This window comes from Schistocerca piceifrons, chromosome 3 (assembly GCF_021461385.2).
Source record: "Schistocerca piceifrons isolate TAMUIC-IGC-003096 chromosome 3, iqSchPice1.1, whole genome shotgun sequence".
NCBI classification, from domain to species: Eukaryota; Metazoa; Arthropoda; class Insecta; order Orthoptera; family Acrididae; genus Schistocerca; species Schistocerca piceifrons.
In genome coordinates, this window is record NC_060140.1 from 344,318,841 (window position 1) to 344,344,617 (window position 25,777).

The window sequence follows — 25,777 nt, forward strand, 5'->3', positions numbered from 1 at the left end:
TGACCATAGATGTAAAGTCCCATAGCGCTCAGAGCCATTTGAACCATTCTTGAACTGCAACACCATTGAACATGATCTGATTACTTTGAAGTGAAGCACGACCGCAGTTTTTCTCTGGTATACAGGTGGATCACTACTAGGGATCTTTCGAAACCATTCCACGTCGGTTGAAACTGATGCGAAGCAGAAAGGGGAGTTTATGCTTTGACAGCTCTCCTGCGACGTTATCAAAAGGGAGAAGGGGGGCGGGGCGGCAACATTGACACGTGCATGAAAAAATGGGAAAGGGTCCCACTAAGACTCTGCTCTGTTCGGCAATACCCTCGATGTCACCCGCACAACTTTTTTGAGCATTTTAAAAATGCACCTGCACAGCGACTTCGACATCCATTCGGCTGTGTGGCACTCTGCGGCTGCTGTAGTGCCTGAAGGTAGGCAATCTCTTCGCCACGACAAGATTCCGCATGCCAGCAAGCAAGTTGTAGGTACCTTTGAGCCACATTTCCAACTTTTGCGTCACATTGGGGGGGGGGGGGGGGATAGTTACAGGGTTTCAAAGACTGACTCTCTAACTGGGTTGCGCAGTGCAGCTTAAATAGTCACATACGTCGATGACGTCTTTCATTCCGATCTGCTACCGTGTAGTATTTACTATTCCTACATTTTTGCCACGAAACTTCACTTTCTCTTGTCTTACACCTATAAGACTAATTGTCTGCACTAACTTGCCAATTTACTTGCTTCAGCATCATCTCGTCACAACAAGCGTTCTCTCATATCTGGCATGCGTTCTGTATGACGTCAACCGCTATTCCTTGTCCTTGCTGCGATTCATTCCAGCTTGTAAAAGTAGGTGGAACAGCCTGTTGAACATTTTTTTTATGTAATACGGCCCTGAGGATGTCATTCGATGTGTATAACACGAAATATGTCGTTGGCTAAGCCATAACAGAATGCCGTGTTTTGTTCATATTGCACGGAATCACTAACCTTGTCCTGACACCAGTGTAGCTGCTAAATAATGATGTGACTGATGTAGGACACAGTTGGAAGTGCAATGTCTGTTAATAGCACCAAAGTAAAAGACGAGATACAGAGACAAACACAACCAATAATAAACCGGCAATGAACGTCAAAAGAGAAACAAGCTAAACGACAGAGTAATCACCGTTTCGCCATTCTTCGACCTAGCTTACACGACCGTACTGGTACGAATTTTATTTTTTGACGCCGAGTTAGACCCATGCTTCGCTCTGAACCAGCGTGCAACGTTTTTACAAGTTCTACACATTCTGTTCCTTTTCTTTCTGTTGCCACTCTGCGACATAAACCAAAAATTATTCAGATAATTTCATTTCATTTACCATTCACTGAAATGTGTTCAGGATGGAAAGCGTTATGTAAAACAACCCATATCCCAAAAAGTACACTATCACACAAAGAAATTGAAGCACGAAAATGATATGGACGGACATTTCCTGTCAGAGAAATCATAGTTTGTAGTAACTGACGGAAAGTCATCGAGCAAAGTAGAAGTGATTTCTGGCGTTTCGAAAAGTAGTTATACAAGGGAAGAAACGATCATCATAATAAAATAAGGGAAACCATAGCTCGCATGAAAAGACATAGATGTTCTTTTTTTCCGCACTCTGTTTGAGAGTGGAATAAGAGAGAACTATTGTGAAGGTGGTTCATTGAAACCTCTGCCAGGCAATCAAGTGTGATTTGCAGAGTATCCATGTAGATGTAGACGTAGGTCAACGTAACTTCGCACATGTACAAACCACTGGCGGATATGTAAATGATTGGAGTCACAGTTGGATAGAAATACCACCGGAGTTTATTAGTGTTGTTTGTACCCGTAGTTAGTGGGTTACCAGATCTGGTGAAGTATATAAAGAATACGAACAGCGTCAGACCTTAAGTGATCCATACGAGTGATATGGAGGTACTGTATTGTATGTTAACCGGGGTCCTAGAAATGACTGAGAGGCTCCGTCCCCACCGCAGCCGCAGTGGTCCACAACACCACGACGACTACCGCAGTCCGCTTCACCCCTCCGCCGCCCCACACCGAACCACTCTTTCAGGGTTATTGTGCGGTTCGGCCCCTGGTGGACCACCCCCCCCCCCCCCCCTTGACTTTCCTTTCGTCAGTTCCTCACATAAAAACTTAATAAACCACTGTTTCAGAATTCCCTTGCAATTGTGTCTGTTAGTGGGCTGAGACATTGTAAACTCCGCTGTGTCTTGGCAAAAGAAGCAAATTTTGACATAGCAGTCAGAGAAATGCGTAGGTTTTATTCAAAATTCGCCACTCATGACGCTTCTCTGTAAGTTACAAATGGTTTAAAAACCGGTAGAAAACGAATTGCTGCATTTTCGGCGGATCTTTTTTAGATACTAACGAAAGCAGAGGTGACAGTAGACAATTTTGAATGGTCACCGTGCAAGTGTGGGCTTGGAAGGGCCCACATATTTACAAAAGATGTGAACGTAAGCTTCAGTTTAGAACAGCACTTCCCTCCAGCGCTCAGTGTTTCCCCTACAGCGCTCTAGCGACCCCCCACCACTACCATTCTCCCCGCACTTCCCCACCCGAACGCGCATCTAGCGTCCATGGTATTTTGCGCGCACTACACTGCTGGTGTCATACTGTGGGGAGTGATTGGGGATGATTTAATGTCACGACTGGTAGTGATGGACGCAACTCAGATCACAAAAGTATATCACGAAACTCCTGCATCCGCGTTCCTAACCACCCATGCGGCCGTACCGTTGTGCCATTTCTCACCAGGACGATGCTCGTCCACAGATGGTTCGTCTCTCTGTGTAGTGTCTGTGTGACGCTGAGGTACTCTGGTGGCCAGCAAGAGCACCAGATATGTCCCCGATAAAGCATGAATGGAATTAGCTCTGATGTCAACGCCATCCCAGTGCCAATATTCGGGATATCCAGGACCGGCTACAACAGTTATGGACCAGCTTGCATCAGTAGAAGATACAATGGCTTATTGTTACCCTTCCCAACTGAAACAGTGCATGCATCCAGGCCAGAGGGGATGCAGCGTTATACTGATAAATAGGCTCACAGTGCCAAGTTATTTGACTCAATTTTGTAATTACTGAAAGAACATCTTATTTCCTCTCAGCCTATATAGTTTTATTTCGTTTCCTCCTCCCATTCTGGAGGCTTCGCTTCTTTTGCCAGATAGTGTATTTCTGAATGTAAGTTTGTAGAACTTTTTTCTAATTGGAACTAGTGCTGCAAGAGAGTAGGATACTTTTTGTTAAACACCTTATATAAAGGAGTGTTTCATAATTCATGTTACACACTTCTAGAGGCTGTAGAGGGGACTTAGTAGATAAAGTTATACATAGGAATCCATGTCCGGCAATGTCATCCAACGATTCTACAGAGCGCATATATATATATATATATATATATATATATATATATATATATATATATATATATATATATATATATATATATATATATATAAGATTCCGTGACGATATTACAGACTTTCCAGGATGATGGAGAAGGATAACTGTATCAATTTGAGATAAGGGTCCCTGCACCAGAAATGAACGAGTCGAAAGTTATGAGCAAAAACCGTTCTGATACCTCTGATATAGGCAACTTTCAGAGATGGTAGTATTGACCAAAACAAGGAAAAATGTCCAGTAAATGTGGACTCTAAAATGCATACCTGGGGAGCTATGAGCACTTGTTCATCTTCGCTATTGTGAAATATCTCCTCTATTGAACAAGTGCTCATTTCTCCTCAGGTACGCAGTTTAGAGCCTTTGTTTACTAGACATATTTTCTCGTTTCCGCGCATTCCAACACCTCGAAAGTTTCCTTCCGTGCAATCTTAGCAACAACGGTACCAGTACATGTATTCCACTGTCAGAGGTATCGAAACGGTTATCGCTTGTAACTTGCGACTCACTCGTTTCCGGTACAAGGACGCTTATCTCAAATTGATACAGTTATCCCTCTCCATCATTGTAGAAAGTTTGTAACACCATCACGAAATCACCCTGAATATACATGCATTCAGAGGTGCCTTCGCCTATAATTTTGACGCACTGTAACGACGTTAGATGACGTTTCCGGACATGGGTTCCTATGTAAAACTTTATCTATTAAGTCCTCTCTACAAACTCTAGAAGTGTGTAACATGAATTGTGAAACACCCTGTGTACTAATAATTGTCAAACAAAGCTTTATTTCCTGGAATCGTAACCTACACTAAGCGAATGACCATTTATTGGACCTCCAAAATACGTGTTACAGTCGGTCGCGCAGGTAGACGTATTTAAAAAAAATAGAAATGTATATTTTTCTATTCGATAACCAGCGACCACTTTTGGTGTGTTTGTAAGCCACATGTGAGACAGAGAGGCATGTTACCTTTTTGAGCCAGCGCGGGTCCGGCAGTGGGATGTCAGGGAATGCCTGCTTGCGCTCCACGTAGTACCAGGGCGCACGCACGTAGTAGTACCACGAGATGACGCGCTCCACCGGGTCACGGACCAGGTTCACGTAGATGGGCTCCGGCAGGCCGTACCTTGTGGGCAAAAGGCACACGCAAATCACCAGTATGCCAACTGAAATACCTAAACAAAATAAAGGCACGTGGGCTTGTGTGTGTGTGTGTGTGTGTGTGTGTGTGTGTGTGTGTGTGTGTCACAAAATTTTGCTTGTCCACACTTCTAAGTACATCATCAAAACAGTTTTACGTCTTTCAGTATGTATTAAATATGGATTACAGACGGCTCTTTTGGTCAGATCAGTTATTTCAAATTATTGTAACTGACTGGAAATTATTTACTTATCCCTAAATAATATCTGCCCTCCCTGCACATTAAATATTCTTATTGAAGAGGTAAAAATCCAATAATAAGTTCGTGTAAAGATTGCCTGAGGTCAGACATTAGACTGTTCCCACAAAGAATGAACATTTCGTAATTTGAGAATGGAATGTATCTTTCTACAACTCACTATCCTAGTTTATTCACAAAAAATGCACTTAGGCTCACTTCATAGCAAAATATCTGTTATTATATCTTTCTTTTAATGAATAGCTCATAATTTCGCCAGGTTAGCGTAAAGCTGAAAATCTGGTCATTGATTTTCTTTTAAGAAAAGAAATAAGTTGAACAAATATCAAATAATTGCTCGTGACAGTTGATAAGTAATAGAAAACCCATTTACCATTTCAAAGAAGGAATCTGTCCCTAAATTAACGGTCTTTGTTCCAAATGCAACAAACAGCGTCTGATTTCACAGACTGCTCAAAAACACATTACTTATTTCTGCTTCATCATTTACATGTACTCGAATCTTTTCTCACAATATGCAAAACATAATAATTATTCCACCTTATGGCTAACTGAAACTTCCTGGCAGATTAAAACTGTGTGCCGGACCGAGACTCGAACTCGGGACCTTTGCCTTTCGCGGGCAAGTGCTCTTATGGCTAACTGTTAACAAAATGGACAGAAAAGCATACAAACTATTCCCTAGCATGATATCAACTTACTTTAGTGTGGGTCTCGAGGGAAGAAAAAGAACGACGTACAGAATGTCGACTTTTAAATATTATTTTATACAAAACTTAGTTTACGTGTTCTTGCAGTGAATTGAAGTTGATAACTTTTACCAACATGTACAATGAGTTACAATACTGATAGACTTTGCCTTTCACATTGTGGATAATTTTAAAATTTCATAGAGCAATATACTTAGCTCATAATTTCAGAGACTGTTGTCTGTCTAGTTACATACTGCCTAGACATCTGGAGACTAGGAAGTTTGAATAGTTCTTCCACTAGAGTCTATCGTCGTCACCTTCACTTATGTTTTCGATAGTCATACACTGTATGAAAATGGACGAAAAATACCATCGCGTTAGTATTAGTCTCTATCTGCCGTTCCACTGCTTTTAGGATTATGATATCTACTGCAAATCACAATTCTCTGTGATTTACATATTTTTATGATCGATTGGCATCAGTTTGGAACAACGAGAATGCAGACTTGCAAGGTAGGCAGGTATGAAAAGAGATATACCATCTTTCAAAGCGAAACGTTATCTTACATGTTCTATTTGCCAGACTTCTCCCCGTTCGCTAAGTGATGCCGATATGAAGAGCAGACTGCTTACCTTCGTTAAGGCACCAACTACTTGAAATTTGTGTCGAGAACCGTATTTAAGTCGCGAGGTTCTGAAATTTGAAGGATCCAGGGGAAAGTCTTCGAAAGTGGCTCAGACTATAGAAAAAGAAAAAATGCAAGGCCTAGGGGTTTTTGGAAAATGTGAATTAGCGATATGTATTTAATTTGTTTTTAAAAGGAAATTAACAGAAAAGAGCACAATGTCCAGAATGTGACGAATGAACGCACGGGAACTAATCCAATACACCGACTCCGGAGAAACTCCCCACCAAACATTCACTCTTATTGTGCTGTCATGTATTCTGAGTCGCCTACGTGCTACTATACTACTAAAGAAACGTCTATAAAACAAAGTACATTAAATTTTAGTTACATTGCTAAAGCAAGAAGAGCAATAATCGCAGGACGAATACTATATCTTAATATTCAGTAGTATAGATACTGCGTAACTGTGTGACATTGCTTCTACTTGAAATTGACAGAAGCTAAAATTCCCAAAAAATTTGTTACAAAAATTACTGACGCAATAAAGAGGGAACAGTAAAAATAATAATAACTGTTCGACAGATTTTTCATGTCTTCGTAAATTTATTCAAATGAGGTTTTTACATTTCAGTATTCAAAAGGGAAGGGAATGTCACCACACTGATAAGCATTAGTTCTTATATTTAAATTATGGAATGTGTGAAAATGAAATTAATGAATCACATATTTCACAGTATCTGTGTGTCCAGCAATTGTCCACTAGTACTTCCAGCCTTCCTTCTCATTTAAACCTTTTCGCACTGGCAGCAATGTCCTTATAGCACCTCGTGTTTTGTTCATCGTTGAGTGCTTAAAATCTTTGGACATGGCTAAAAGTAAATCTTCAGAGACATCCAAGCTTCAAGTTTGTGGCTGTAGGTGGGCAGATCATGTACGAGCACGTGTAATTGGGCGCTTCGTTGTTTTCGAAAAATTCTGGATAAACATTCTTAAAACTAATCTACTCCTTGTCAGTTTGAAGAACGTCATAGAACTAATTATCCTGTAAAAGTATCCTAAACTGTATGCCAAACAAGATGACGTCTTTCAGTTTTGTATGACTTAACACAGGAAATTTTGATGTCATATACATGAAACCTTCAGTTTCTTGTGTTAATCGTTTGAAAAAGTTTTTCATTGGTTCATTATTAGATGAGTCGGAGGAAGTAAAACGACCATACTAAGGTTCTGACACAGATATCTAACTTCTGGGACTGTGTCATTAAAAAATCTATCCAGACTCAAGTAAGGGTACCGCTGGTCGATTGTGATAACAGATACACCCTTAGTAAGGCTTTGGGACCCGCCATGAGGAAGGTGATATCACCCGACGAACTGATTTCAGGTGTAGGCGCAGGAACAGAAGAGGTGCCACCAAAACGCGAGCCTAGGACGGAGTAATGTGTCGGTGGAAGGAGTCAGAGATGAGATGCTGGGCGCCAATGTCTGATACAACGGAAGATAGCTGTGAGGAAGGGTGAAGAGGGAGAGGAGAGATAAAATAGTCTGCCCCCAAGCGATCACTACATCTGTGCGCCTGACGACGATAACGTGGTCGCTTACCGAAATACTTTGAGCTATTTCGTCATGAAGTACGGTGGGAGAAGCTCAATAATCACATCCGAAGTAAAATGTGTTTAGAACAGATCATTTCTTCACTTTGTACATTTTTTGTTAAACGCTGGAGTGTCTAATTAATGCCAGATTTTTATGTAACTAAACTCACAAACTCTTTTCTCCCATTCACTCATAACAATATTTGAGGTAACCCTAGTGCAATCGTGACACAAAAGATGTGCCTCTGCGATCATCAGTAAAGGTTGTTTGGTGTACATAGTGTTCAACGAGAAAATTTTTGTCTCAGCAGCTACTGTAACCGTAACTGTCACTTGTTTACAGAGAGGGTGCAACAATGTTGAAACATTTAACCAAGAACATATCTCATATCAGGTTAAACGGGCTGAAGTGAAAATATAAACGTAGCTATTCTACTGAATAAAAGCTCCTAATGGATGGTTCTAACAGCTCACTGATGCACTCAAATTACGTGTTGTAGCGAAACGGAATTAAAATGAAGCATTAAAGAATGAGAAATACTATGTAAACTTTCTTATTTACTGTGTATTACTCGTGATCGAGTAGATCGTTGCTACTACACCACAAAAAAAAAAAAAAGTTGTTAGCATATTGTGGTTGTAATAGTACATTAGAAAGAAGGCAATAGTTTTAACCCGTCTTTACAGCAGGCATTCGTTTTAACTGAAGAGCTATGCAAGTTAGTACTGCGTTATTTATTACATCCAGAGATTTGTAAATTGTATGTCAATCTTTTTAAAATTGGGTTTTCTACAGACAAGGATAAAAAGAACGAGCCAATCTACGTTGTGGGGCGCAGATCTCTTACAACTCTTCAACTAAATCTGTGAGTTCTCAACCCAGAAAGTATAACATTAAGATAACTTTAAAAAATAAATTATCCTTTCTTAGTATGATTTTACTTTATTTACTTAGGCGACTCTCTCTTATACTGTTTTCGTAAATGATAACGTAGCTTTTTTTGTTTTATCTTTGCTACTCTGTTCTCCCGTTGTTTGTTTAATAATGATAACGTAACTTTTTTGTTCTATCTTTGCTACTCTGTTCTCTCGTTGTTTGATTTTATTTGCAGTGTCAGCCGTATTGTAAAATGAATTACATCCGCAGTTAACTACAATTTTCTTATACTTGACTATTCAAAGATTGTGATCATTGCATTAGAAATTGTTCGGCTGTGGTTAAATTTTCTCTACGCAGTACGTATTTTAATCGATGAGGGTCTATTTCTTAATTTATTTCCTCTACAAATCACTTTTTTCAATGTCGTGCCTCTGAATAATTTTTCTATATCATTGGCCCACAATTCTTAATTACAAATAAGATCAATCTGATAAGTAAACGTATTTCCTTCTATCGTTGTTTTGTCATTAACTGCTTTTATACGTCTGATTGGCCGCGTTCCGTTTCTCTTACGCCTTCCTTTTAGGCAGCCGTTGACACACGAGAGCGGCACTGGCTATGATTGCGCTGTACAGCAGGGGCTCTCAATGACACCGCAGACATCTAGTGTAACATTTCTACATACTTTACAATACGGTGCTACACCGAAATTACAATTACTTTTCGAAATATTATTCAAAATTATTTTAAAAGTGGATAAACGTATCATAATATTACTGTGTTATATTGGAAAGACTCACAGGTAATTTATGACATGTAAAAGAAACTACAGAAGTCTGATCGAAAATTACAGTAAAGTATAAGATATATAAAGTTCACTTTCTTTGGTGGCACTGCGGTTAGGACGCTGGACTCGCATTCGGGAGGATTGGGAGTCAACTTGAGACTGAGTAAGCAGTGTTACATTTTTCCTGCGTTCCCTGAATCGATTAACGCGAGAATGGTTATTTTGAGAAAGTATTGAGTCGATTTTCGTCTCCAGTCCGAGCTGGTGTAATGTGGTCATTGTTGTGGTTCCTTAAAATCTAATCTAACTTCATTTCCTTTCGTGTTTTTCTGTCGGTGATCATGGCAGAGGTTCTGACATTGGAAGAACGTATCGTCAACAACATAACAGCAGAGATATCACAGTTTGTTTGCGAAAAAATGAAATCTAGAAGAAAAGGAACAGAAAAATGCATACCTTTAATTATTTTTCTTCCTTTCTTGTTATTCAGGCAATATTCAGTATTCCAGACAATATAGTATACATTTGAATGAAGGCACATTGTCAAGCGATTACATGTGAAGATGCAGTATTTTGGGACAGTTTTTTAGTGACAACAGTCTCGATTGGAAAACGCCGATTGAAGAAACCCGTAAAAAGTTTTAGTGTAATATCTCAGTTTATTTATACATTTTGTCTGTACTTTGTAGTCACAGTCTCAGTACAGGTACTTCACCTAACATCCCAAATGTCAATATAAATTTGAAAACTGAATAAATCACGGAATAATGTACATAAAGTGGTACAAATTGATACACATGTTTGGAATGACATGGGGTTTTATTAGAACCAAAAAAATACAAACGTTCAAAAAATGTTCGACAGCTGGCGCTTCATCTGATCAGAATAGCGATAATTAGCATAACAAAGTAAGACAAAGCAAAGATGATGATCTTTACAGGAAATGCTCAATATGTCCATCGTCATTCCTCAACAATAGCCGTAATCGAGGAATAATGTTGTGAACAGCACTGTAAAGCATGTCCGGAGTTATGGTGAGGCATTGGCGTCGGACGTTGTCTTTCAGCATCCCTAGAGATGTCGGTCGATCAAGATACACTTGCGACTTCAGGTAACCCCAAAGCCAATAATCGCACGGACTGAGGTCTGGGGACCTGGGAGGCTAAGCATGACGAAAGTGGCGGCTGAGCACACGATCATCACCAAACGACGCGCAAGAGATCTTTCACGCGTCTAGCAATATGGGGTGGTTTTTCTTGTTCTACTAAAACCTCATGTCATTCCAAGCATGTCTGTCAATTTTTACCTCCCTATCTACATTATTCCGTGTTTTATTAAATTTTCAAATTTATACTGACTTTTTGATTACCCGGTACATTCTTAGCTGTTCTGTAATTTTTCTCTGTCTTGCTACTTCTGCAGACAAAATTTGTCATTGCATGCTTTAGAAATGGCACGTTACTAAATATTCCCGATTTTATCTATTTCTGTATGATATTTTCTTCTTTTATGTTATTTAAAATACTTTATCATTGCTATAAAATTTTAGCATTTGTGATTACTGAGGCTGAATCCTTTCTTCAACTATTCACCGTAGTTACTTATGAAACTATGTATCTTCAGCAAACCGCTTTGTTCGTCCATCGAATCACTTGACACGTTCCAGTTGTTGGTCTACTTTACTATTATTATTTTCGATTATTCCCATTTAAGAGAGCGTTTGAACTTGAATTCATTTATGATGATTGTTTATGATTTATCTGAGCCCAAATTTTCTTCATGTGTTCACTGTGTTGTTTCTTTCGCTCCGCTGTCCATTTGCATCCTGGTCTCTTCTGTGTTGTGGTGTCAAATTTATGTTTTTTGATGATGTTCCTGAATTCAGTTCTATTTTCTGCATCGTTTACTGTTATGTGTGCTTGTCTGAGGTCCTCTTCAACTTCTTTTATCCATTTCGTTTATCCCCTGCCTGAGTTAATGACTTTAAGAATTCGCTTTGAAATTCTGTTTTCATTCATCCTGTGAATATGTCCGTAGAACTGCATTCTTCTTTTCCTTAATGTATCCGTAATCTTGTCTGTGTATTTATATAATTCTGATGTTGGTCTCTTCTTCCAGATTCCTTGCTCTTGTATCGGGCCAAAAATTTTCCTGAGAATTTTCCTTTCTTGTTTCTCTATTTCTTTGATTTTAGTTTGCCCACCTATTTGTGTTGTTTCAGGTGCATACAGTGCCTCCGGAAGTACGACAGTGTTGTAGTGCCTCAATTTTGCGTTAATGGATATGGACTTTTTGTTATAATAGTTCCACGTGAGTTTATATGCTTTCTGTAGTTTTTTTTGTTCTTTCCTCATTGGCCTTTAGGTTGATCCCTGATGGCTGGATGATTTCTCCCAGGTACTTAAAATGTGGTACATGTACGATTTTCCCATGGGTTGTCACAATAGGCAATTTGTCTTGTGACACTCTTTCTATGTACTGGGTTTTCTCATATGAGATTTGCAGGCCAATTCTTTGTGCAATTTCCTGTAACTTCTCTATGGTGTTAGTGGCATCTTTTCTATTATTTGTGAGGATTGCAAGGTCATCCGCAAAAGCTAAACACTTCACATAGAATTTATTATCTTTTCTAATGCCAATTTGGATTCCTTTGACTTCTTTTTCCCATGGCCTGATAATTTTTTCAAGAATGATATTAAAGAGTAATGGTGAAAGTCCATCACCCTGTCGCACTCCAGTTTGGATTTCAAATAGTTCCGAGATATCCCCCATAAATTTAACCTTGGTGACTGTGTCAGTTAATGTTTCCCGAATGATTGCTCTTGTCTTTCTGTCAATGCTGAATTCTTCCAGAGTCTTGCAGAGCGCTACTCTGTCTATTGAGTCGTAGGCCTTTTTAAAATCTACAAAAGTAACCACTGTGTTTCGGGTGTTTCTCATCTGGAGAATCATTTTCAGATTCCAGATCTGCTCTATGCATGATCGTCCCTTGCGAAAACCAGCCTGGTATTCTTCTATTTGTGGGCCAGCTTGTTCTTCTAATCTATTCATGAGAACTTTTGATAGGATTTTATATGTAACCGGTACGAGTGAGATACCCCTGTAATTATTTGGTTCAGTTTTGTCCCCTTTTTTGTGGAGTGGATGGATGAGTGCGCATTTCCATTCAGAAGGGATCTGTTCTGTTTCCCAAATGTTTAATATGATTTTGTGAATTTTTCCTGTTAATCTTTCATCATTTAGTTTCCATAGTTCTGCAATAATTCCATCTTCTCCTGGGGCTCTATTGTTTATCAGTGTCTTGATATTTTCTACTATTTCGTTGATGGTTGGCGGTTTAGCGTCAGGATTTGGTGTAGACGTCTCGTAGTGAATATCCTCTGTAGGTTTTTCGCAGTTGAGAAGTTTGTTGAAATAGTCTGCGAGGATTTGGCAGTTATTCTTCGTGTTAGTTTCTAGTGAACCATCCGGTTTCTTGAAACAAAGATTGGGTGGCTGGTATCCTGCAATATGTTCTTTAAACGTCTTATAAAAATTCCTGGTGTTGTTCTTCTTAAAATCTTGTTTCATCTCATCTAGTCGCCGTTAGTCATAATTTCTTTTTTCCCTCCGAATAGTTTTCGATGGGTTTTTTTTTTTTTTTTGGCTCTGAGCACTATGGGACTCAACTTCTGAGGTCATCAGTCCCATACAATTTAGAAATAGTTAAACCTAACTAACCTAAGGACATCACACACACCCATGCCCGAGGCAGGATTCGAACCTGCGACCGTAGCGGTCTCGCGGTTCCAGACTGCAGCGCCTAGAACCGCACGGCCACTTTGGCCGGCTTTTCGATGTTTGTTTTCGGATTACTAGAAATCGTTGCCATTTTTCTGATGTTTTGTGACTATTGAAGTTTTTCCAGGCATTGGTCCTTTCTTCTATTGCTTGGTCACATATTATATTCCACCACCTGTGTTTTCTCCTTCTCGGGGGGTGACCCAATTTCATCGTCTACTTTATTATAATGTACGTTTAACTTTGGAATTTTGCTGACATATAGGCATATTTACGGCTTTTAATCGTTCATTGCGTATTTTAAATCGTCACATGTCGATGCCATATTGTATTCCTATATGTTAGTATAGTGTATAATGTTTAATGTTACCACGCTTTTTGCTACAATAGCTGACTTTCTTTTATAATTAATCAGTGTACATCTAATTGTTTAATTTTTTGCTCTGGCCCGTCAATTTCCTTGTCGATTTTGTATTAGTTCACGTACACCACAGTAATAGTAATTGTATGAATACACTAGACATCACACGTTGTGAAATGCTATTTTGCTTTTTTTTAAATTATGTGTTCAACATTATTTAGATTTAGCTGCATATCCCATTTTTGAAAAAAGACGTAAGCACATATACATGGCCCAGAAACATACTTATTGTACATACATTTTTAATAGCCGCACAAAAAATTAACGAAAACTTAGCAGGTGTTAATTCTCGAGAAGACTTTATATACCGGCCGCATACAATGTGATTCCGTATGAATCTAAAAAAACGGAGGAAGTAGAAAACGGTCTACTGAATATTTTTAGAGAGGTAACTTGTGTCCGCGAATCGACTTTGGCAGGAATGGATTATTTTGACCTATCGTCCTGAAGGTATCTCTATTACATGTCATTCTGTCCCATTTGGCCTCACTTGGAGGGTGCCAATAAAAAGCATTAAAATAACGTAAAGACCCAGACATAAGAAGAAGGTATTCGGTCTTAGCTGGAGTCTACATCTACATTTATACTCCGCAAGCCACCCAACGGTGTGTGGCGGAGGGCACTTTACGTGCCACTGTCATTACCTCCCTTTCCTGTTCCAGTCGCGTATGGTTCGCGGGAAGAACGACGCTGGAAAGTCTCCGTGCGCGCTCCAATCTCTCTAATTTTACATTCGCGATCTCCTCGGGAGGTATAAGTAGGGGGAAGCAATATATTCGGTACCTCATCCAGAAACGCACCCTCTCGAAACCTGGACAGCAAGCTACACCGCGATGCAGAGTGTTTCTCTTGCAGAGTCTGCCACTTGAGTTTGCTAAACATCTCCGTAACGCTATCACGCTCACCAAATAACCCTGTGACGAAACTCGCCGCTCTTCTTGGGATCTTCTCTATCTCTTCTGTCAACCTGACCTGGTACGGATCCCACACTGATGAGCAATACTTAAGTATAGGTCGAACGAGTGTTTTGTAAGGCACCTCCTTAATTGATGGACTATATTTTCTAAGGACTCTCCCAATGACTATTTCCTTTTTATGGCCTGCCACGTCAACCGATGCCGTTCCTCTTGATTAGTTACTATGCGGACATCTAGATCCAATTGTTAATGAGACCATCGTGGGCATAGGTATGAAATTAACTGTCAGTATTGCAAACGTAGTTCTTGAAATTCGAATTACACCACGAACATTTGGTGGGTGCTACTGCGTTTCGTACGTCGGCGTCTTACGACGCGCCACGGCGCTGGATGTCTCCATTTCGAGACCTACGAAATCGTACGTTGTTACGTCAGAGTTGTGAATGTTGTAATACTAACTGATTCTTGTAAATGACTGTGAACCTTAGTTTAACTATGCATCTATACATGTAAGTAATACCTACAACCCAAGGTAAATAATAAATCAATTAAACGAATTAATACCGCAAACAGATCACAATATCGGAAGATCTATTACACTCCGCCCCTCTTTTAACTGGTTTTATACCTCCCATATTTTCAATTACAGACACTTAGTAAAGTATTACCATTTTGTTTGTTGATTTTCCTCAGACTTTACAGAACGTTTCTGAAGTTATCAACAAGGATTTGTACAAAAATATTGAGAAAAAAACATTATTTTCGTAGTATTGATCACGTACCTTCTATGGTGTGGCCACTGATATCAAGCAATTAAGAAACATAACGTTTCGTGTGTCTCGTGTCATCATCACAACAACTTAGGACTGTACAAAACAAGTGGAATAAATGGCCAAGCCACATAACTATAAGTTACAGTACAAACGAGATGCGACTAACGTAGTGCGGAAATAAACATGTTACGGGCTGCATGACCAGAGATGGAACGCCTTTCTCCAGTGGCATGTCTCCGGTGCTCTGACTGTTTCTGGAGAATTTATGTCCTCCGTAGCAGGAAAGCGGTGAAAGTGCCTCGGAGACCCGTGGGCAGTGTGACAAGAATGCCTCGGTGCATTGCCCACTCGATCTACGCTTCCCGACGGAGAGCACTAAGCGAAAGTTCTAAAGAATACTTTCTTCAAAGAGGTAGATACGTTTTACTCTTTAGAGGATGTGACGTTCTGAGCTGGCAGGAATACGTTATAAATACAAATTAAGAAATTTTGTAATATTTTGTTTGTTTTATGAGGCGAATAAATTGAGAAAAAATTTTAAGGGCTTCGAACTTATCAGAATCACCGCCCTCGTTCGAATCACTTCCTCTGTGCATGAGTATCGGTATACAACTTATCATTGCTTTGTTATTAGCCGCAGCTTGAAGTTTTGATATCGCGGATATGCGACCGAATTTCACGTTACAAATCTGAAGGTTTTTGTTCGACCTTCTAACGACCATAGAATTTATCAGATACTTAACGTGAAATTCACCAGCGGCAATACTACACATGTGTCATCACCGTCATCGGCGCAAGAGCCCTGTGTGAACTTTGGCCTTCTGTAGAAGATTATTCCATTCTTCTCCATTGGGTGCCGAACTGCAATTTTCGTTATGTCCTTTCTGACACCTTCCTTCTATTTTAGCTTTGGTCTTCCTACTCTCCTGGTTCCTCCAGGCAATGCGCTGAATACGTTCATAACTATTCTATCGTTTGCTCTCAGCACATGTCCTGCCCATTCCAGCCTTTCAATCTTAATGCAGCTGACAATGTCTGGTTAATTATACAGATTATGTAATTTATAGTTAAATTTCCTCCTCCAGTCACCATTTTCTTCCAATGACCTAAGAATCTGTCTCAAAATCTTTCCTTCAAATATGCCCAGTTGTCTTTGGTTCAAATGGCTCTGAGCACAATGGGACTTAACTTGTGAGGTCATCAGTCCCCTAGAACTTAGAACTACTTAAACCTAACTAGCCTAAGGACATCACACACATCCATGCCCGAGGCAGGATTCGAACCTGCGACCGTAGCGGTCGCGCGGTTCCAGACTGTAGCGCCTAGAACCGCTCGGCCACTCTGGCCGGCCCTGTTGTCTTTCATTAATTTTTTTAATGTCCGTGTTTCAGCACCATATGTTAGCAAAAGCCTTCCTAAAACTTTATGCATCATAAGTTTAGTTTTCCTGAACAGCAGCTTAGATTCCAGATATTTTCTGAGGTCATGGTAGCACTTGTTGGACAATATTCGTTTTTGAGTTTCAGAGCTGGCGTTGTTCTTACAGTTTACTTTTGATCCAAGGTAAGTGAAACTCCTTACGACATCAGACTTATAGAACAAGTTTCTTTTGGTTCGGGCTCATTTGAATAATCTTTCTTAGTTACAGGCAAATGCTTAGTTTTTCCTTCCTTTTTCTGTAGGTACATATTTCTAGCAGCTCTTTGAATACTTGTAAAGGTTTGTTTCATTGGTCTTGGCGTTCTTGCAATTGTATCAATATCATCTGCATATCCCAACACCTGAACTGATTTGTCCCTTCCGTATTGATGCTCGTATCTCCCAGAACCTTTTCCAAGGCCATATTAAACAGAAGTCAGGATAATTCGTCTCCCTTGCCTTACTCCTTTTTTGCGATCACAGCACTTGATAACATATTCTGTATTTTAATTTGAATCTGAATGTTCTCCATAGTTGCTTGACTCACGCAATCAATTTATTGGGAATGTCTAACTCTTACATTGCTTATACAGCTCCGCTCCAGCAAATCCTCATGTGCGTGCTCCGTAGTAAATCACGCAGATTTCTTAGTGTGCCTCAGAATTAGTGACTGTTTAAGGTAACTAAGCGTGAAGTTAAACGCACCAAAAATCGGGGTCATCAAGAGGATGCGGTGAGATGACGGGTTAGCGGAGTTTCCGGTAATACCTCATCAAATCATGAGGAAACGAAGAAGATTGTCGATTGACTAAAGCCAGGCAAAGAGCTTTTACACTGTGTGTTTTATATATATTTCTGTATTACGATTGCTATTGGAAAATAAGTTATTTGTAATTTTGTCAAAATAGACATCAGCTGCATAATATATTTCTTTTTAAAGCGTAGAACCGAACAGTATTTTTCTTGTCACAAACCTAAATATGTATTTCATTGTTCTTAATTTACTCGCCTTACTCTCTGTTGCTTTCTTCTGTTCTCGAATCAAAATGCACGATATCGTCATTTATTTGATTTCATCGGTATCAACATTTTTCCACGCCTTTCTAAGAGTTTCATCCTCTTAAACAGAAAAAGAGCATGTTTCCTGCTAAGGACCAAATCATTTGTATACAGGACACGTTATGCTGAATTTCCTTACATTCGTAAGAAAGCAGTGGAAAACACTTTATTTTCCTCTGGGTTTTTAATCCCACGCAATATTACGAAAAATTCGAGAGATTTTTGTTTGAAAATGTATCAATGATTTATTACGCATTCAGATGAACTATCTGTTTGAAGCTCCCTCGCTTCCTGGTCAACCAGAAGATGTCTGAGACTACGACTGAAACGACGTGAAACCTTCGCCTAGGAAATACCGCTAAGTGACCAGCACTAATCAAACGTTAAACTAGTCACCATAAACAGAACGTATTTACACTGTTCATCGGAGTGTGCGGTGACTTTTAACTTTCAATCAGATTAAAACTGTGTACCGGCCAGGGACTCGACCTTGGGACGCAGGTCTACCTGGGTTGCACGTTCGAGTCCCGCTCCGGCACACAGTTTTGATATGCTAGTTACATATAAAGTACGTCAAAGTCCATTACTTTTACTCTTGCTAAATTAATGCGATTATACTATTCCAATACGACATATTTACTACGCACTGTCATGGTAGGGAGGGGGGCGGATTGTTATGATTTAAAGGTCTACTACGATCAGTCAACAAGTAGGCGTCACTATTTTACAGCACATAATTTATAGGAAGTGTCAAAAAGACTGTACAAACTTCGTGATTTGAAAACATTGTTCATAAAAGCTCTGCTATCAAATGCTCATATGGCCTATGCTAACGAGACTGTAATATCTGTCTGTGTGTGTGTGTGTGTGTGTGTGTGTGTGTGTGTGTGTGTGTGTGTGTGTGTGTGTGTGTGTGTGTGTGTGCGTGTGTGTTTGTGAAAGAGGGAGAGAAGACTGTGCTCTCATTTAATTTTAGAAGAGAACAACTTACGAAGTAAATTATTTATTAATGTTTAGAAGATACTGGTTCTGCTGAAATGACTACCGCTGTGCGGCAATGGAGACTACAGCAATGTTTAGCTCATCGAACAAAAAATTAGTCACCCCTAGAGAAATTATTACAAACATCATTTGCTACCATGTAATTCCGGCACTGGATTTGATAAACACCTGGATTCCATTAGGAAGTGAGTGCACACGACTGTGCAGGTACGTCACATTCAGGTTAAGCCACTCTTTGACTACCTAATCGCGCAATTGCACCAAATTTTGGGGATGCTGACGATGTCAGCGTTTTACCCTCTCCTGCAACATGCCCCATCGATTTTCTGTGAGGTTCGAGTCAGGTGATTTTACAAGCCAGTCGGGGTGCAGTAGTGTGGGAGACTGTTCTGAAAACCCGTCACATATTCTTCCAGACCGATGAATTTTGCTGTTGTTGTCTTTATGTGCCTGTGTGATCAATGACCCCTTGCAAAGTGACCGACTCCAAACGTTCATTGCACTTTCTCACGCTAACAGGTTGGGAAAAACCTTCAGTCACTGCTTACAACTATTCCTGTCGTCTTTGGAGGCTATTTTAATTCACAAGTTGTGAAACGCGTCTCTGGTCCCTCTGAGTCAGGACATTTTTCCGGCCACAATTTTGACGTCGTGTTTCGCTGCCACGTGTGTTACAGCACTACTTGTAGACTCGTTAAACAGCCCGCCGCGAAACACCAACAGTTCAGCAACTTCCACGCTGCATGATCATGGTCGCGGGCAAACAAGATTGCCCCTTTTTGCTACTGTCACATCCTCACATTTACACACGTTTACGTACAATGTTCGCATGAAACATAAATATTTCAGTGATCGCTTCTTCCTTATGCTCACGAAGAGGCAATTCGCGAGCGGTAGAGCACGTGACTCGATCGCTGCGTCGTCTGTAAAGGTTTAACGATTCGTCTGTGCTAATATTTTGTCCGGTAACCTTACAAAGCCTTCGTGTTTCACTACACTACCGAATGATAAGAACCTGGGAAAGAAAATAAAGAATGGAAATCTTAATAATAAAATCCATATACTCTCTTTTCATAGCGTTTTCAATATATTAATGTACATTTAGAACTTCCAGATCCATGGTCAGGACGTCAACTGTTATGTAATTACCTTCATTGGGATGTTAACAAGCCGATGTTGTTGATTTACTATGAGACCACTGTGAAATAACTCCCATATGTCCCTGTCATCTTTGAAAACTGTGAATGTTAACCTGTAGGAGGTACTTCATACTGACTTCATATCAAATCAACAAAATTCGCAGATATGCATTTTTGGCGGGTTGACTTCCCCGTTAAGGTCAGATAGGCATTTTTGAAGTTTTTACATAGCAACGATGGCCCGTATATAACAACTAAAGGTCCGACGCCTATGTTGTGACTTGGAAACGTACTTACATTGCCATAGTAAGGACGCCATGAAAAGTCAATAGACGGATTTAAGTTTGCCAAGAACAGCCTGTATGGCTCCCACGAGAAAAGTAAATAACAATTTCTCTAGTTATATTTACTTATTTTATACAAGAGGAGTGAGTTCAGAAACGTTACTTACTGCGAGAAATTGGTGAAGCAGACATGTTTGACGTAGACTGCAGGAGGCTCGAAGCTGTTGACGTGAGCCGCCAGCGCCGCCTGCCGACAGTTAAACATCACGTAAGAACACCACCATATTTCATATGAGGTGTTATTGGTAAATATATTTGTTACTTCATTCTATAAGAACTCTACATCACTAATATCTTTGTGCTTAAATTTATCAACATATTTGAAAGAGTGTGTGATAAAAATGAAAGGACCACTGCGTGAGAATAATGTAGTGGATGGACGTAGGAAATGAGCTATTATTAGTGATAAAGTAAGAGTAGCCAGCAGAGCAAGTCGTTCTGCCGCAGTTAAGAGCCTACGAAGTATTCATGAGAGATTCCTAATGACCTAAATGTACTAAACTCGATTATTTGGACGTCTTCATAGACCTTAAACGTTACTGATGTAGAACGGATTAGGCTTTTGAAGCCAAAGCAACGTGACTGATTTATACTTAGACCATTTAAAATCCTAGACCTTTAGACGACGATTGTTCAGAGAAATTGGCAGTCATACGTTGCTACTCGCAACGTATTATTACGCTTCGGAAACTTTTAGTAACTTGATTCCCTTGGCATAACATGTGCCCATGAGCCACACGAGAAAAATTCTCGACACCACCTCACCTGTGAAATGATGCGCTCATCCTCTATCGATTTGTAGATACATGTTTTATGCAGTGATTGGTCACAGTGTGTGGTGTGGCGTTCCAGTTATCTGCGGCGTATTTTCGGTGTTTGTGGGATCTACAGAAATGGAGAGTAAGAATCTCTCGCTTTTCCTCAGCGCATTGTATCAAATGACGGACTGTTTAAAAATGGTTCAAATGGCGCTGAGCACTATGGGACTCAACTGCTGAGGTCATTAGTCCCCTAGAACTTAGAACTAGTTAAACCTAACTAACCTAAGGACATCACAAACATCCATGCCCGAGGCAGGATTCGAACCTGCGACCGTAGCGGTCTTGCGGTTCCAGACTGCAGCGCCTTTAACCACACGGCCACTTCGGCCGGCGACTGTTTAAAAAACTGCTCTCTTCTCATATTAAGAAAACTTCACAAGATAAGGTATTTCATTTTTAGTTCACACACTCGAACATTTTTAATAGAAATTGTTGTAGCATGACAGGCTCCAGGTGTGTGTCAAGTAACGTACTTGTGGGAGGCAGTATGCGTTACTAGTTAACTATAAGAAATTTTCGTTGGATAATTCATTGTCATTGTGGTTGCAATAAATAGTGATTTAATGCCATCTTCTACGTATAAGGGACGTTCAAAAAGATACGAGCCGGAGGCATAATTACATAAACCAGTACTTGTATGTTAGAATTGTTGACCCAGGCTGTTGAGACACTTGTCCCACTGTGGCACAAGGCGGTGAATGGCTGTCTCATAAAATTCCCGGGGCTGTGATGTCAACCAGTTCCGCACGTACAGCTGGACGTCGTCGTCCGAAGTGAATCGTTTGCCCCTCAGAGCCTTTTTAAGTGGACCAAAAATGGCGTAACCACAGGGAGAGAGCTCCGTACTGTATAGAGGGTGGCCGAGAACCTCCCATTTGAATTTCTGCCGGAGTGCCGTGACTGTGTTGGCTGTATGAGGCTTTGCGTTGTCGTAGAGCAGAATGACCCCACGGGTGAGATTGCCTGGTCGTTTTGATTTGATCGATTGGCGAAGGGTGGTCAAGGTTTGTGAGTAACGCTGGGCATTCACTGTTGTCCCAGAACGGGTCCATTTTGCTCAAAGAAGAACATCGGCGTAACCTTTCCTGAACTCGTCTGGACGACGACGACGTCCAGCTGTAAGTGCGGAACTGGTTAACATCGCAGCCTCGTAAATTTTATGAGACAGCCATTCACCTCCTTGTGTCACAGTGGGACAAGTGTATCAACAGCCAGGGTCAATACTTCTAACACATAGGTAGTGGTTTCTGTAATTATGCCTCCGGCTCGTTTCTTTTTGAATGCCCCTTTTATGTGAAGGATCCACTGCGACAGGACAGTCACTATTAAATATCACATTTTACTAAGAAAAAATCTTACAGCAAAGTCAGCACCATGCTGGTAGGGACGATCTCATCATGTAGGTGGTCGAACAGTGATGTTCAACGCAAGCTGCTCAGGGATAATGTTAATGTGAATGTGTATTGTTAGTACCAAAACCGAGATTACAAGATACCACTCAGTATGGCCCCGACATATAGGTTGCGTCAGACACACTTTTGCAAACTTTGAGGGCGACTGCAAATCGTCGATTCTGGTCAGACATCAGCAGCAGCTTAAGATTAATGTGTGGCTGGAACTGTAAGAGGCTTTTTGATACGTCCGTATATTCTCACGGCTCGTCTGACCGATACTGCCTAGATTGACTTTATTCGAAATACTGTTCCAGACTTGCTATAATATGAGATCTTCCAAATAAAAAGAAGCATGTAGTTTATGCATGGAGGGGCTCCATAATATTTCAGTCAGTTTGTTCCTGATGGCCTGTCTGACATTTACCATGCAGATGGATAGGCAGTGGAGGCCCAGTTTCATGGTATGAATGTTGCCCCGACCTAAATCATTTGGGTTATTATTTGGGAGGCCATCTAAAGTAACTGGTTCATTCAGCATACAATACTAGTGCAGAGACGCTTCATGAACGAGTCATGAAAAGCTGTGAAAACGTTACCCACTATCTGGGGGTGTTCGAAACAGCGATGCTGCCCGCCGTCAGACGAGTGCATGAATGTGTAGAAGCTAGGAGGAAATTTTAAACATACGTTACGAGTTTCCGAAGCGAAGATGCTTTAAAATATTATCTCAACAAGCATTCAAAACTGAAGGATTTTCTGACGTGTGTTTACATCGACTTTTTTCCTTGTTTGGTGTGACGAATCAGCTCCCAAAGTTTGTAAAAGTATCTCTCTGATACGTCGTATATACACGATTATGGAGGTAGTAATTGCACAACATTAATTTAAGAATAAAAAATAGGCAAAAACTTGACATCAGCAATGAGGTAGTACTTGAAGAGCGCATCTGGAAGTGTGGTTACCTTGACCTACGCAGGAGAACAGCTATTTGCCTTCATGGCCCGCCGGTTTTTCGTGATTGACGTCAGAGACAGAGGCAATGAAGCAGAGCTACCTGTTTTTGCTTTCAGTTGGAGAATTTCGCCAGTCACAGTTACGGGTGTCGTCACAGCAGCGTTAAAATAGTTGCAGGATGCTGAAATGTTTATCTCACATAGCGGTTGTGGCATTTTGTAGTTGACTGGTATGTTAACATCGGAGCTCCGACTGCGTGGCGTGTTGGGGCCGAGAGCACAGCGCACCACAAAGGCAGGGACGGCGGCTTCCGGCGTGTGTTTAGACACGCCATCTTCTCCGCCCCGGAACGCCTACAGCGGCCACAGTGAAGACAACGGGCTTCAGAGCGGCCGCTGTTGTCTCGGTCGCAAATCCCGTGTTATCTACACAGAGCAGTGGAAAGTGGGAATCCGCGTCTATAGCACATAACAGCCTGACTGACTTAGTGACAAAATGCACCTCGTTCACGAAAATAAAAATACATTTCGACAGTATACGACATGGCTTCATCATGCTGATGTGAATTCCGATGTTTCCAAGACGTTACATACACTGCTGGCCAACCAAAATGCAACACCCTGAAGGAAGCATCCAAATCAGTGAAATTTGCAGTATGCTTTTGCGGTGACAAGAGATGCTCATGTTTAGCATTCCAGCGCAGGTGCACATCATGAGCGCCAGGAGCGTTACCTGCAAACGCAATATACGAGGGTGAGTCAAATGAAAACCTTGAATTTTTTAAAAAATATTATTTATTGTGCAGAAGTGTTACAAAGCTGTATCACTTTTCAACATAATCTCCCCCACGCTCAATGCAAGTCCTCCAGCGCTTACAAAGTACACAAATTGTTTTAGAAAAAAATTCTTTTGGTAGTCCACACAACCACTCATGCACCGCGTGGCGTACCTCTTCATCAGAACGGAACTTCTTTCCTCCCATCGCGTTTTTGGGTGGTCCAAACACATGGAAATCACTTGGGGCAAGGTCTGGTGAGTAAGGTGGATGAGGAAGACACTCAAAATGCAGGTCTGAGATTGTTGCAACTGTTGTACAGGCAGTGTGGGGCCTTGCATTGTCATGTTGCAAAAGGACACCTGCTAACAGCAATCCAAGTCGCTTTGATTTGATTGCAGGCTGCAGATGATTTTTTAGGAGACCTGTGTATGATTCACTGGTGACAGCGGTCACTCTAGGCATGTAATGCTCCAAAATTACGCCTTTTTCGTCCCAAAAGAGAGTCAGCATAATCTTCCCTGCTGATAGTTCTGTTCGAAACTTCTTTGGTTTTGGTGATGACAAATGGCGCCATTCCTTGCTCGCTCTCTTCGTTTCCGGTTGGTGGAAGTGAACCCAGGTTTCGTCCCCAGTAACTATTCTTGCAAGAAAGCCATCACCTTCTCGTTCAAAGCGTCGAAGAAGTTCTTCACAAGCATCAACACGTCGTTTTCTCATTTCAGGAGTCAGCTGCCATGGCACCCATCTTGCAAACACTTCGTGAAACTTGAGCACATCATGCACAATGTGGTGTGCTGACCCATGAATAATGTATAAACATGCTGCAGTGTCATTCAGTGTCACTCGGCTGTTTTCCTTCACTATGGCTCCAACTGCTGCAATGTTTTGTGGAGTCATAACTCGCTGTGTCTGACCTGGACGAGGAGCAACTTCCACTGAAGTCACACCATTTGCGAACTTCCTACTCCATTCGTAGACTTGCTGCTGTGACAAACATGCATCACCGTACTGAACCTTCATTCGTCGATGAATTTCAATACGTTTCACACCTTCACTACGCAAAAACCGGATAACAGAACGCTGTTCTTCCCTGGTGCAAGTCGCAAGTGGGGCAGCCATCTTTATACTGATACTGCGACGGTATGTGTGCATCTGCACTATGCTGCCACCTACAGGCCATTCTGCACGCTGTTTGTAGCACGCTTAGCAACTTACGGGATATCGGCACGAAATTTCGATTTGTTATTACAAATTTAAGGTTTTCAGTTGACTCACTCTCGAAAATGGGGAACAGAAGGCCGTGTGGACGTCCTGGAATTGTTCTTTCGTGCGGTTGTTCTGCGTAAGTCGCATCTGTGTGCCTCGTAGAAGACAGCGAGAGTCTTTAGAGCACGTGTCGGAGTTCGAGCGAGGAAGAATAATTCCTTATAGGGATTGCAGATATCCTTCAGAGAAATAGGTGAACGTGTCGGACGGAACCTAGCAACTGTGATGCGGATCTGTAATCGCCGGATGCAGGAGAGAACGACGAATCGACGG

At 40.9% G+C, this 25,777-nt stretch overlaps 1 protein-coding gene across 1 annotated transcript in view; it reads right to left on the reverse strand.

Annotated features, from left to right (window-relative positions):
- Window positions 1–25,777, reverse strand: part of LOC124788647 (heparan sulfate 2-O-sulfotransferase pipe) — a 278,514-nt gene that overhangs the window by 26,910 nt on the left and 225,827 nt on the right. Inside the window, exons 5-6 of the mRNA XM_047255922.1 lie at window positions 20,399–20,478; window positions 4,424–4,580 (exon numbers count right to left, since the gene is read on the reverse strand). Of these exons, the coding sequence (XP_047111878.1) occupies window positions 4,424–4,580; window positions 20,399–20,478 (237 nt within the window). The remainder of the gene's footprint in view (window positions 1–4,423; window positions 4,581–20,398; window positions 20,479–25,777) is intronic.